Source organism: Abramis brama (assembly GCF_963993115.1).
Source record: "Abramis brama genome assembly, chromosome: 1".
Classification (NCBI taxonomy): Eukaryota; Metazoa; Chordata; class Actinopteri; order Cypriniformes; family Leuciscidae; genus Abramis; species Abramis brama.
Window position 1 is genome coordinate 56,478,386 of NC_139963.1, and position 14,801 is coordinate 56,493,186.

Sequence of the window (14,801 nt, forward strand, 5' to 3'; positions counted from 1 at the left end):
CAAAACTTGCGACATCTGTTGGAATGTGCTGTGTGATAAAACTGCACATTTTACAGTGGCCTTTTATTGTGGCCAGCCTAAGGCATACCTGTGCAATAATCATGCTGTCTAATCAGCATCTTGATATGCCACACCTGTGAGGTGGATGGATTATCTCGGCAAAGGAGAAGTGCTCACTAACACAGATTTAGACAGATTTGTGAACAATATTTGAGAGAAATAGGCTTTTTGTGTACATAGAAAAAGTCTGAGATCTTTGAGTTCAGCTCATGAAAAATGGGGGCAAAAACAAAAGTGTTGCGTTTATAATTTTGTTCAGTGTAATTAGACCGGACCTAACTGCGGTATAACCATTGGTAACCTTCCCTCTCTCTCAATTCACTATTATGCCATGTTCATTTGGCTTACGTCATTTGGGATGCACATTGTGCACCTACTTCCTACCTATATAGCACATACAATATCCCTTGTAGGCTATGCATCTGCAATGACTAAAGCCAAATGAAAATGGCATGACAACATTTAACCAAATCTAACATTCACTGTAATTCCCCCCCAATTTCATAGTCATTACTTTAGGTCAACTTTGACTTTATGTATTTTAGAAAGTTATGGCTAGGTAGCAGCTATCTGTGGAGGAGAAGAAACAGGGAATATCAAAAGAAGCGGAGAGAGATAATACACAGTGAGGCAGAGTTAAAGCAGAACTCGGCAACTCTAGTAATTTCTTCGCTGATCTTCACTTTTGTTTTTCGCGTGTTTTCTCAAAGAGCTCCCCCTACAGCTGTGGGCCGTATATTTCACAACACAGTCGTAAAAAAAACTCACTTGAGGCACCCTCCTCCCCCTTTCTACCGCTGCTCATGTGCATATGTTATTATCGTAGCCGGCCAACTTTGTCGTGTGGAGCTATGTCATCCGAGGTGGGTAATACATCATACACAGTATCATATGGCGTGTGTTTATGTCGAATTGCCGTAAAGCAGTTCGTGTTTCTCGCTTCTCGTTCTCGCTTCTCACAAGACTTCCAATTTCTATCTTGCCGGGACGGTAGTCCCCAAGTTGTTTTCCGCATGTGAACACTGGGGGGAGCGGGGAAAGTCACCAATATCACCAGAACAGGTTGTTTAACCATCCAAATGATTTCTAGACAGTTTTATTAAGTTAAAAAAGTTGCCAAGTTCTCCTTTAAAGGAGGAATACCTCAGAACGGAAAGGCAAAGATGGAAGAAGAGGGTGGAGGAAGGGAAGCTAAAAAAATAGCAATGACTTGAATAAAAGGGAAAAGAGAAGTCAGAGAAAGGCTTGGAAACATAGACTAAAAGTATCAAGAGAACGTAAGAGAAAGGGCTCAGTTCACCTAGAAACTCCCCCAAACAGTCCGGTGGATCAGGCCATACACGATCCAGCTCGGAGTAGGCAGGCTAAATGTTTATCACAGTGCTCAGGATTGTTATTTTTTGGACCAAATAGTTAAATAAAGTTGTTAAGCAAGAAGCCATTGACTTGAGTTGTATAAATTTTAGAATTGTATGTTGTAATGAGGCTACTGTCACCACCGTCAGATTAGTGTCACCACCGTCAGAGGGAGTTTTATTTGTTTTAAATGAATATGCTTACAATATGTTTCTTCAGTGCTGTTGAGTTATTAAAGTAATGGTATCTTTTAATACAAAAATATGTTTGTTAAATAAAAAAACATAACTTTTTCTATTTAGGCTTAAAGTAAACGTTGTATGATGTTAGATCTTTTAAAGGAGTACACGTGAAACAGTATAAAACATGAAAAAAAGTGAATATTTAACACTTAACAGCAAATATGTGTACTAAGAATGCCAGATAATGATTTAAAAACTCTAAATACATATTAGACCAAATAAATATAAAATTATTTGCTTTTTATTGTGTCTGACGGTGTTGACAAAAACAAAGTAATAACTGGAAAAACGCCTATTTTATGAAAAAAATACAAAATGAGGAGGTTGCACCGATACATTGCTGAACAGCCAAGACCTTGGTCTATAATAATATACCTTCAGATTTTGTAATTTTACTAACTTTTTATTTTCAAAATTAAAACCAGTTTTATCCAAATTCCCAAGAATCAGTGCATTAGTGTTTGTTTTTATTTTTATGTTTTATCCTTGTCGTGTTGTGAGAAGCAATAGTAACTGTTATTGTCTTTCAATATAGCAGTTTTACAGGCTTTTATCATGTATCCTGACTCAAATAATGTGTTTCTAACAGCAAACACTCAGAATAAAGTGAGATGATCTGCTGATGATCCTGAATGGCTTGTTGAATGAGTGTTGATAGTCTGAGGCTCATCAATAACAGATCTGCTGAAAACACTCTTTATTTCATGACAATAGTTTAGTTTAGTTTAGACATTTTATTTGTCCTCGTAGGGCAATTTGTTCTGCAGCAAGACATAAACATAGAACAGACACAAATGCACAAACGCCAAACCGAAAAACATAAAATACTTAATATTACAGGCTCAATAGTTACAATACAATACAATAGTTCCTGTTTTCACCTCATTTATTATGCTGATGTCTTCAGATCTCCTGTAAATTTACATTTAAAGCTCATTTCATTGTCAACTGACTGAGGGTATTTGTTGGTTACTCTTGTGTGTTTATTTCTGTGTTTATGATTTTTATCTGTTTTTCTTCATCATCATCATTGAAGCTCCTCCCACTATAATCTCATCATCAGTGAAGCTCCTCCCACAGCAATTCTCCAATAAATGCTGTAAATTCCCATCAGCTACAAGTGAAGACGAGCATCAGCGCATCAGGAAGAGCTGAAATCTGCAAAGACTGAGTTTATTAAAGAGGACAGTGAGAACATGAGTGATCCAGAACCCTGCAGAATGAAACACACTGAAGATCCTGAAGAACAAAGAGGTTGGTGTTTATTCTTCATTCATTCATGATGCTGAAGAACATTCATGTTAGAAACATTCAAGCACTTCATCACTTTTAGATAAACTATGAAATGGTACAGAATGTTCTGGGGTTTTCTTCAACAAATGTTCAGTAAAGGGAGGTTTGAGAAATGTTTATATTAATTGTTCAACATCAGATCAAACTAAATACTATTTTAACTGTTTTATTTTACATTTATTTTATATCTGGTTCCCAATTTGCAACAACGTTACCAGAATTCTAGTCATTTTCAACATGTTTAGGAATAATCAGTAAAGTTACTGATAAAGCTGTATTTGTCAGATATCAAAGTTATTCATAGTTATAGAGATTCTTCTTACAGTGACTTTGGTAACAGGGTTGATGAGGCCATCCTTAAAAATATTCTTGCTTGCCGTAACCGACCGTCAATTTAGGTCTGACTCAATTAATTTTTTTTTCCTTTTAGTCCGACCAACTTGCCGGTTGTAAACTTGCGTTAAGACAGACCAATTTTTTTTTTTTTACTCTTCAAACAATTAATACAAATGCAATAAAATAATAATTAATTAGTAAGTATTGTGAATATAAATTGCCCATAGGCCTACATACAAACGTAGGCTACGCTCTTTCTTTTAAATAAAAACCTGTGGCGTCATCTATGATTATAAGGGCTGTATACTATATGCGAAATGAAACCGAAATCGCGACTCTCAGGGCCACCAACCCCTTCCATCTCCCAGAGTTATCCTTTCCGTCCAGATCCCATGCTACATCTTTACATTACTATTGGGCAGTTTCAGCGTTATGGACGTGACATTTGCAGTCAAAACTTGAAATGTAAAATATCAGAAATAAAGAGAGTTTATTTTTATTTATTTATTTATTTATTTATTTTATTAGTTTATTTTTTTTATTTTCCTTAATAAAGGAGTTCAGACGTTAGAAAAATATCAGTATACACATGCGTTTTATATTTAATATGAGGGAAATACACTTGCGTTACTGTCCGGACGTGACACAAAAAAATCTTTAACTTTTAGGTGGTAAAATATGTTTTAGTAATTCTATGAATTAAACTGTGCAAACCAAAAGTAATAAAGAATAAAGATAAAGAAGGGTCTGCTCTCCACAGAACATAATATATTCATTTTATTTTATTTTTCATGTTCGCATTTATGAGGAAGAAACAATGTTACGGACGTGAGCGCTCTGAAAGCGGCACTACAAGACTGCTTTAAAACTTTCACAGAGACCTCAAACAGGCATTTAAAACACCAAATATTAAAGATTGGCATATCAAGCAAAATAATATTCGACGATTGATCGAAAATCGTATCTCTGGAGGAGCAGCTCATCATTGCGGTCCAGGGATTTCCTGAACTTTGACTACTTCATGACTTGCTGAAATTTCCTTGCTGTAACGGAGAGCGCAGCTGATGGTTGCTTAGCAACGACAGACACCTCCGGAGCGCAACCGCCCTAGCGCTTTGGAAAAAGGAGAACGCGGCGCGCCTACGTTTTCTATGCGTTTTAGGCGCGATATGTGAACGGCGCCTAAGACATTAAATTTGTAAGCACATAACACAAGTAACACTTCTCTTTAAAATACAAACAAGACGTTATTGATTATTCTAACACATAAAACTAATATCTAACACAAACACATGCATTCATACGAGTTGCAGAAAGAAAGAGAGTGAGGAAAGAATGAGTTTTAAGAGTGAGATGATGAAATCTCAAGATTCTATGCACTTATAAGACATGACCTGAATGAACCATCAATCATTAATTTAACCCTTCTATCCTTTCTTAGGCAGGTTATTAAATCTATATCAATTACACCAGTTCAGCTTAAGAGTCTGGAGGCTACTTGCTTTTCTTTGCGCTCCTTTGGGAATTCCCTTTTGTCAGTGAAAGGGGGTTTCCTGAGTTTGTTGATTGGCGGGCCGTCTCCTCGTGCCTGGATAGATGTCTGGGGCGGCCAATCACATGGTGTGCTGGCGGATGGATGGAAAGTCTTTGAAGTTGGAAGCGGCTTTGCAGTCGAATCGTGGACCGAAACTTTGCCGCAAAACTTAACTTAGAACCGAGACTCACAACGGAAAAGAAAAGAAAACTAAGAAAAGAAAGAAAATTGAGACGAGAGTTGTTAGATGGCTTGAATGTTTAACCCATGTTCTTCTGATCTTGATTTGGGTTCTTTCGTCTGCTCGTCTACATGGTTACTCGTCTGTCTGGTTACTCCGTCATGGCTTCTCCATGATCGCTTTTTGAATCTACTTTTCCAAAGCTTTGTTCGGGTCCTAAGATTTTAAAATCGTATGTTTGTCCACCCTTCTGGATGAGTTCTGACCAATTAGACACTGTCTTTATTTGAGAGGTGTTTTTTTCTTCACTTCTCATCGTAAATCATGCGTTATCTGTGATCACTTTACTCTCCAGCACGAGCAGAGAGAACAGAGGCCACAGTTTATTACTATTCACATCATTATTATTATAAGAATACAACACATTTTACACTGATTTTAATCAAGCCATCTTTTGAATCAAGAACATACGATCGTACTGATAGGAAATGAGACACACCTTCATTCAAACATCTAATAGTTATAACAATTACATGACTTATATATGGGATCTAAGCATATTAGACACACATATAGGTTGTAGACACAATATAGAATTATGTAGTTGAACGATGTTTGATTATAAATCCATCAAGAATTGTTTTGGGATGATTTTATGTATTTTTATAGGTAAAGTCTCAGTCTGTGGTTTTAACCCTAGGATTTCAACCCTAGGGTCGTTCAGAGTTCCTTAAAGGGGGGGTGAAATGCTATTTCATGCATACTGAGTTTTTTACACTGTTAAAGAGTTGGATTCCCATGCTAAACATGGACAAAGTTTCAAAAATTAAGTTGTACGTTTGATGGAGTATTTCTGTGCCAAAAATACTCCTTCCGGTTTGTCACAAGTTTCGGAAAGTTTTTTCCGAGTATGGGCGTGTGTGACGTCAGATGGGGCAGAATTTCCTTACACGGGTCCTAAGGGCACTTCTCCCAGAAGGGCGCGCGCGCACCCGCACCCGTAGACCAGAGCGAGAGAGCGAAAGCAGTACACCCATCAAAGCGCTGTGCTCGGCTTTAGGGAAGTCATCGGCTGCGCTGCCCAGTTTGACGCCAGATTTGCAGATCTTCTAATGCTTAAGGATGGAGCAGTCCCAACGATAAAGGTTCACGGTCGTGCGTTGGAACTGCAGGCGGTGAGTAAATCTGCTTCAAATGTCTGTGTGTTGTTAGCTATCGCATAAGCACAGCAAGTAAACAACATTTGTGATTCTTTCGCTCCGCCCACAAGGCACGCCTCCAGCCACTCGTTTTTTTCCGGAAAGACTCGGTACAGCCTATCTTTCTTTTATAAATATAATAAATAGGGCTGTAACGATACGCGATATGAAACCGAAATCGCGACACTCAGATCCACGATCCTGTTTCGCGGTGTGAGAAGGCAAAATCGCGACGCACCCCTTCCAACTCTGAGTAACGGCCGTTTCACACATACTCCGTTTGCAGTGCGTATGCGGTGCATATTTTTTTCCGTACCCATGTTAACAGGTCAGAGCTTTTACACTGCACGCGGTTGCCGTCCGTCGATCCGTTCCAGTTGCGGTGCGTATACAGCAGTGCAGCGATCGTTTCCGCAATGAGTCTATTTCTTTTGTGCTGCACGCGCTGAATTAAAGTGACAGCGCATGGTTCGTGGTCAAAATGAAAACAGATTGACAATAAATGCGATTAATTAAATCAAATCTAGTAATCTCACCATAAATGTATTTAATTAAATACTACTTTTTTCACTTTAAGACTGGGGAAAAGCAAGAAAAAACACAATTTACCTCAACTTGGAAGGTTTGATTGGTGGTTTGCAGCACAGGCAGTAAGCCTCAGTTACCTCAGTGTGAAACAGTAGCCATTTAATTTACTTTGTAAATGTAAGAGAACTTGATTGAAGGAGAATTTTCAACATGCTCGAATCATCACCACAATGGAGTTTAGTTCTGTTTGTTTTTCAACAGTATTTTGTTACAAAGAAAACATAAGTGTTATAGCTTTGGCTATTTATTTATTTTATATATGGCTATTTATATTGTTAATAATTTGCATAGTTAATCTTGTTCTTTGGTGTTCAGTTTATAAAGGTTTTACAAATGTTATTTAAAAAAAAATATTGTTTTAATAAAAATCATTCTCTCCCCCCCCCCCCCCCCCCCCCCGAATCGTGGGTCAAAAATCGTGATACGAACCGAATCGTGGGTTTGGTGTATCGTTACAGCCCTAATAATAAAACTAAAGACTTTTTGGAGATATGAAGGATGCAATACTACTCTATAGGTACTCAAGATTAACATAAGATTGACTGAAACTGAGTGTTTCACCCCCCCTTTAAGAAGAAGGAGGTCTGTTCTGTATATCTGTCATGGGATCAAGCAACCTCTGCCGTTATCTTAGTCGGGCCCTGAGCTTTGCCATCTCTGAACCAATCAGTCTTTTCCAAGCTATCTAACATTGACAATGTTCTTCCTTTAGTTGGACTCATCTCTTTGAAGCTTGCATGACTATAAAGTTCTTAGCTGGGGGTTTTCTTTGGTTAGTGTAGACTGGCTGGAGCCTGAATTTTATGGTTCTGGATTGGTGATTTGGGGTCTGGGGTGTTGAGTTCTGTGTGGAAGATTCATTTGTGTTTGGTTCGCCCTCAAACCCTACAACACGGAGGCGACGGTGCGTGAACTGGAGCTCGTCTCTTAAATGAACCGAAACTCAGCGTGTAAGCTACTTGCCTCACAGACCTGAGAAATATATATTTAGAAAGCATGAAATGTGTACTTTTAAACAAAACAATTGAAATCTAAAGAAAGCAGACTGCTCTCTGCTTATGTAATCCGTATGAAATGTGCATTTCTCTCTGGCGCGTTCACTACTGCGAAGATCGCGAGTCATCATTGTCAACTTCATCTTTGACACAGAAAACACTTGCTTATTAATAAACAATTGAAATGTCTCCTTGATATATTTGACATATTAATAATCATTACTTTTCCCAGTTCTTTGTGACAGCTTTTAGGTGCGTTATTGGCAGTGCACCCTTACATGTTACATTTACACAACACCACCACTCAATTGTTAATAGTATTCTTTGGTGTTCAGCTTATACAGGTTTTCTAATTATTTAAAATATATATATATATATATATATATATATATATATATATATATATATAGGCACGAAGTTCTGGAAAACTGTCAGTGAAGTCCCGAAATGCAAATTTGTTTAAATTCATACCTATGTAATCACCATGACCAAAATTGTACTTTTTTTAACATTGAATCTTGAAAAAAAAATATATAGACCGACCTACCGACCCTTTTTTTTTTTTTTTTTTTCTGTTACGGCAAACCAAAATATTTTTAAGGATGGCCTGAATACAGTGACGTTGGTAACAGGGTTGAAGAATACAGTCAATGCTACAGTTTGTGTAAAACTGAGACAATGGATTGAGATTATTTTCTTGTCCTCCCATCATGCAGTAGAAAGAGCCCAGATATGTCATAATTTTAAGAAATGCTCTGTTTTTAAAAGGAGGAAAATCATGTCAGGAGTAACAGGGTTGAGTGAAACATGTAGGACACAGATAATGCTAATACAAATTATTAATTTAAGACTATTTAAAGCTGCGGCCACTCTACACTTTGATCATGTGAAATTTCTACACACACTGCTACGGTCGTGAAATGACGACACATTCTGCGGCAGCTTTTTTACAAACATGAATTTAACATATAACAAATAATAATAATTCAAAATGTAAAAATAAACAATCCACTCCACTTGAATGCTAAACGCCTGTTATTTCTCACAGGGTTATTCACTTGAGCTTGTGTTTCTGGTGTCTCACTTTCACATGTGTATGAATGGAAGTCAGTGGAAGGAAAAGTCTAGTGTGAACGGCCATTAATAATTCAAACGTTTTAGTAAAATAAATATCAATCTCAAAGTTGGTGTCAAAACATGGCAGTATTGTATATTTTAGTGTTAATATGTTAGATAATTGTCATTGAGCAAATATATGTAATAGTTCTTGCTAAAAAAAAACATGGGATTCGTGCCTATAATGTTTTAAAAATAATAATTGGAAGATAAATTGACCTCATTCATGGAAAGTTTCAAGGACATATAATCAATTTATAAAAAGGCTTCAAATTATCATAGTATTTTATAACAGTTGTCTACTATTACATCAGGGCTCACTTTCCTGTCCTTTCACTTTATATTTCTCTCCTTGAATTATTTTGATGTTCTGAACATTATATTTAATATTTCTTTCTTTGATTTCAGACCTGATGGAAGTGAAGGAGGAGAGTGAAGAACTGAGTGAAGTGAAGGAGGAGTGTGAAGACCTGAGTGAAGTGAAGGAGGAGTGTGAAGAACTGAGTGAAGTGGAGGAGGAGTGTGAAGACCTGAGTGAAGTGAAGGAGTGTGAAGACCTGAGTGAAGTGAAGGAGGAGTGTGAAGAAATGAGAGAAGTGAAGGAGGAGAGTGAAGAAATGAGTGAAGTGAAGGAGGAGAGTGAAGAACTGAGTGAAGTGAAGGAGGAGAGTGAAGGACTGAGAGAAGTGAAGGAGGAGAGTGAAGGACTGAGAGAAGTGGAGGAGGAACATCATGTCAAACCTGGGGAAAAACCTTACAAATGTTCACACTGTGACAAGAGATTCAGTCGATCATCCTATCTGGAAACACATGAGATGATCCACACCGGAGAGAAGCCGTTCTCATGTGATCAATGCGGCAAAACTTTTCGTCATGCATCAGCCCTGAAGAGACACCTGAGAGTTCATACAAAGGAGAAGCCACATTCATGTTCTGTATGTGGAAAGAGTTTTTCACGGCTGCAAACTTTACAGATACATCAGAAAATTCACACTGGTGTGAGAGAGTACGTGTGCTTTGAGTGTGAGAAGACTTTTACTACAGCTGAACATTTAAAACTGCACCAGAGAATTCACACTGGAGAAAAACCTTACAAGTGTTCACACTGTGACAAGAGATTCAATCAGTCAACAAATCTGAAAAGACATGAGAGGATCCACAGCAGAGAGAAGCCGCACACATGTGATCAGTGTGGAAAAAGTTTCTCTTTTAAAACTCACCTGAAGCGACACATGAAGATCCATGCAGAGGAGAAACCATATCAACACAGTCTGAAATCACAGCAATTAGTTCATCTTTATGTACTGAGCATCTCTACGGAGCAAGTCTCTTCTCTGTAAGTTAGACACACATCACTCTATAGCCAAATCTCCCATCTCCACCTATAGCGTGTGTGTGGTGAGCACAGGACACTTTGTTGATTGATTGGTATCTATTAACTCATGTTCAACCAGCAGGAATATCTAATTAGTCAGTTCAGATTAGGGCTTTGACTCCGAACTTCGTTATTTGAATATAATTTGAATATTTAAAAAAAATAATGATATTTGAACGAATATTAGGCAGCCTTTAATATTCAAACCTGTTATGGGCATTATTTTTTGTGTTTGCTTGTAAACGTTGTTTTCAATTCAGATTCTGAGGCTTTTTTACACCTGAAGTCGCGAGTTTATTAGCAAGGCTATTATTGGTCATCTGGGCTCCTGTAGGTGACGTTAGCGTCCTGGTTAGCGCCTATTTTGTATATCAAATCAATGGCTGCGCCAACGCCTACAACACCCACGCCTGAGGAGGAGTTCGAAATCTACACTCCTGACAATTTGAAAAGCAATGTGTGGCGCTACTTTGGGTTCCCAAAGAAACAGGGAAAAAACACGAGTAAGGACAAAGTATTTTTTCTAGGGATGCACCAATACAATTTTTTCAGAATCGATCCGATACCAAAAATTCCAAAGTGCTGCGGGAAACCCTGAGGCATAATTGTCATTGCGTATGTGTATGCAGCATGAGTCAAATCTTCTGTTTGTGAACAGTTGTATTTCATTCATTAATCTGACTATGCATCCGTGCTTTTAATTGCCATTGCCTCGTGTGATAGTAATATGGATCTTAGTAGTATTTTAAGTGATAATTGATTCTATAAACAACTATATAAAAAAAAAGCCTTTCTCCGGCTCCCTGCACCGAGCGTAATGCGAAACCGGAAGTGTCTACCCGCACACTCGCTGATCCGAAATCCAAAATGGCGGCCACGTGCAACTAGCCTATATTGTGACGTTGTGGACTTTCCCAGAGAAGCAGACAGGCGATGAGGATCGAGTTTACAAGCACCAAACAGCTGTGGTTTATTTCCTGAACATGTACAACCTAAACACGGGTACCAGGAGGTGTCTTAAATGTCCCCACAAACAACAAGAAGCCCCCAAAAGCGATGTAACTTTCAACTAACTTTTCTCCGCACCCCTCACCGTCCTCCCCTCTTTTCCCCTTTTTCGTCTTTAGCCTCTCCCTCTCAACTATTTCCCTCCCGGACACCTCCCCCCAACAGCAGGTTGTAGAATACATCTGCGATGCTACCATACACCCATTTCTAATGGATGAAGCCTTGGCCTGGGAGAAAGGTCATCAGGTGGTCTCCAACCTTCACTGGCTGTTTCGACCCTTAACCACAACTCCCTCCAGGTCGCGGGTCATCAAGTGACTGGCCAGGTCACTGCCCCTCCAGGCTTCCAGCTTGTGCCCCTCTCTCTTGTGCCAGAGCCAACAGGAGGCTCTCTCTGACGCTTCTCACAGCCTACGAACGGCTGCTTTCCTCAAGTGGCCTCTCAATCCAACCTGTCAATAGATTCCACACAGATTGAGCTGGGAATCCTCGACATCTGACTTCAACCATCATCAGCCATGTTGTCCACCCCTTGTCCCGGCAGTCTTGGACGAGTTGCTGGTATTTGGGTTTTTTCCTTTCTGCAGCTTCTTCACAGCCCTCCTCCCACGGCACCGTCAACTCCACCAGAATGATCTTCTTTCCCTCTGGAGACTACATGATAATGTCGGGCCTTAGAGTTGTGGACATTACCGCCTCAGGGAAGTGGAGTTTCCTCCCGAGATCAACCTCCATTTCCCATCCCTGGGCTAACTGCAGGAGATTCTGCCTGGCTTGGCTGTGGACGACAGGTCTTTGGCCCTCTTTCACAAAGGCGATGGTGCTCAGCATTGGTCTTACTTTGGCTGGTTGTTTCTCCTCCTTTCTTGCTCCAGGATGTCTGCGAGCACTGCCAACACCTTGTCATGGCGCCACCTGTATCTTCCCTGTGTCAATGCAATCTTACACCCTGACAGAATGTGCGCCATTGTTCCTTTCCCACCACACAACCTGCACAGTGGGTCCTCCCTCATCCCCCACCTGTGCAAATTGATTGGGGTTGGTAAGGTGTCATACACTGCTCGGAGTAGAAAGGATATACGGAAGGGCTGCAGCCGCCACAGTTCACTCCATGTGATTGTTCTCTTGGGGAGGTTCCACCTCATCAAGGTACCTTGGGTTTGGGAGCCCGATGGATTTTGCTCCATTTTCGGATTTTCGGACTTCATCCTGGATCATGGTTCTCTTCTCCCTAAGGGTGGACTTTGACCACTGCTGGAAATGTGCTGTTCCTAGACCCTGTCTTCCAGTGCAAGGGTTTCCGATGATATCTTTTGTTATAAGAGAACATTCTGCCTGGTTAATTGCCGTGCTGACGGCCCACTTACGGCCAGATCTTGTTCTGACTCCTGCTTCCCTGGTGAGTCCCTATATGTCAGGGACAGTCTGCATTTGGCGACTTTAAACTCCTCCACCACTGAAGACAGGGGAAGCTGGAGCTGACCCGACCTTATGTAGAGCCCCAGGATGTAAAGCTCGGGGGTATTCCCAACCATCTTCTAAGGTGCCTGTTGAACTTCCTCTCCATTTCTTCAACAGTTGATAGAAGCACCTCATATACCGTGAGAAGCCACATGAGTCTTGGGAGCAGGCCATGTTGGTAGATCCACCACTTGTATTTCCCAGGCAGACCAGACTTGTCAATCTTTTTCAGCCATTCTTAAACTTGTTTTCTGGTGCTGGAGATGCTGTTCCTGTCTGACAGGGAATCATCATACCACTTTCCAAGATATCTAATTGGGTTCCCCTGGATGTTCGGGATCACTTCCCCTTGAACAAGTAGCTTGAACTTTCCAGTTGTTTTGCCCTTTTGGATCACCAAATCATCTTGAGGTGAATCAAGTAAGCATATTTACAACAGAGAATAAACAGTGTCAGGGCCACAATATGAATAGTGTTTTACTCTTGGAACAATAGTGCTTTGTGGTGCTCTTATTTTTAAAAGTTTTATGATCATTTTCAGTTTCTGCACATATAAAATGTTATTTTAATGATCTAACTTTATAGTGATTAATGTAGTTATCATAAGATCAAACTTAATTTGGACAAATTATGCTTCTGTCATTATTTATCTGTTGATGAAATGAGTGTCATTAGTGATTGTTTTTGTATTATTGATGTTTTATCCATGTCATGTTGTGAGAATTAACAGTATTGTCTTTCAATGGAGCAGTTTAATAGTCTTTTATCATGTATCCTAAGTCAAATAATGTGTTTCTAACAGCAAACACTCAGAATAAAGTGAGATGATCTGCTGATGATCCTGAATGGCTTGTTGAATGAGTGTTGATAGTCTGAGGCTCATCAATATTAACAGATCAGCTGAAAACACTCTTTATTTCATGACAATAGTTCCTGTTTTCACCTCATTTATTATGCTGATGTCTTCAGATCTCCTGTAAATTGACACTTAAAGCTCATTACATTGGTGTCAGCAGACTGAGGGGATTTGTTGGCTACTATATGTTTATTTTTGTGTTTATGATTTTAACTGTTTTTCTTAACATTATTTATATTTGAAAGAATTTAAATTATATTCTTTTCTATATTTCTAGATAACTGTATTTTAATGAAGCAGCAGAATAATGTTAGAATTAATGAAAAAAAAAAAATTAAAAATAATCAGTTACTGTACGATGAATAGATGGACAGACATACAAGTTTAGAAGTGTCATTTATTATAAAAAACAAACTCAGTAATTTATATTTTTGATTTTGGCAGATCAGCTCCTCCCACTGCAATCACATCATCAGTGAAGCTCCTCCCACTGCAATTACATCATCAGTGAATCTCCTCCCACTGCAAACACATCATCAGTGAAGCTCCTCCCACAGCATCCTGAACCCTGCAGAATGAAACACACTGAAGATCCTGAAGAACAAAGAGGTTGGTTTTTATTCTTGTTCAACATCAGATCAAGCTAAATACTATTTTAACTGTTTTATTTTACATTTATTTGATATCTGGTTCCCAATTTGCAACAACTTTACCAGAATTTTCAACAGTTTACAATTCTTCTTTTTTTAAGAATAATAAGTAAATACCAAGTTACTGATAAAGTTGTATTTGTCAAATATCATACAAGTTATTCATAGTTATAGAGATTCTTCTTAAAGTAACTTTGGTAACAGGGTTGATGAATGTGATCAACATGTAGGACAGATAATGCTAATAAAAACAGTTAATTTAAAACTAGTTAAAGCTGCGGCCGCTCTACACTATCATGTGAAATTTCTACACACGGCAATGGTTGTGAAATGATGCCACACTCTGTGGCAGCTTTTTTGCAAACATAAATTTAACATATAACAATAATAATTAAAAAATTAAAAATAAACAATCCACTCCACTTGAATGCTAAACGTTTGTGTTAATTCTCACAGGGTTATTCACTTGAGCTTGTGTTTCTTGTGTCCCACTTTCACATGTGTATGAATGGAAGTCAGTGCAAGGAAAAGTCTAGTGTGAATGGCCATTA

General features: G+C 38.9%; 2 protein-coding genes across 6 annotated transcripts in view; one reads left to right on the plus strand and one right to left on the minus strand.

Annotated features, from left to right (window-relative positions):
- LOC311076073 (uncharacterized protein) overlaps positions 1–14,801 on the minus strand; it is a 208,672-nt gene that overhangs the window by 48,699 nt on the left and 145,172 nt on the right. The gene's annotated exons all lie outside the window — the stretch shown is intronic.
- The window catches only part of LOC311075682 (uncharacterized protein), a 47,349-nt gene that overhangs the window by 31,217 nt on the left and 1,331 nt on the right, over positions 1–14,801 (plus strand). For 2 of the 5 annotated variants that reach the window (XM_084103225.1, XM_084103226.1), the window contains exons 2-4: positions 2,695–2,912; positions 9,309–10,236; positions 14,050–14,209. In XM_084103225.1, the coding sequence (XP_083959351.1) occupies positions 2,855–2,912; positions 9,309–10,236; positions 14,050–14,143 (1,080 nt within the window). In that variant the 5' untranslated portion in view covers positions 2,695–2,854 and the 3' untranslated portion in view covers positions 14,144–14,209. Of the gene's footprint in view, positions 1–2,694; positions 2,913–6,003; positions 6,178–9,308; positions 10,237–14,044; positions 14,210–14,801 lie in introns of those variants that run through there. The other 3 variants (XM_084103228.1, XM_084103227.1, XM_084103229.1) reach the window with 3 other exon arrangements.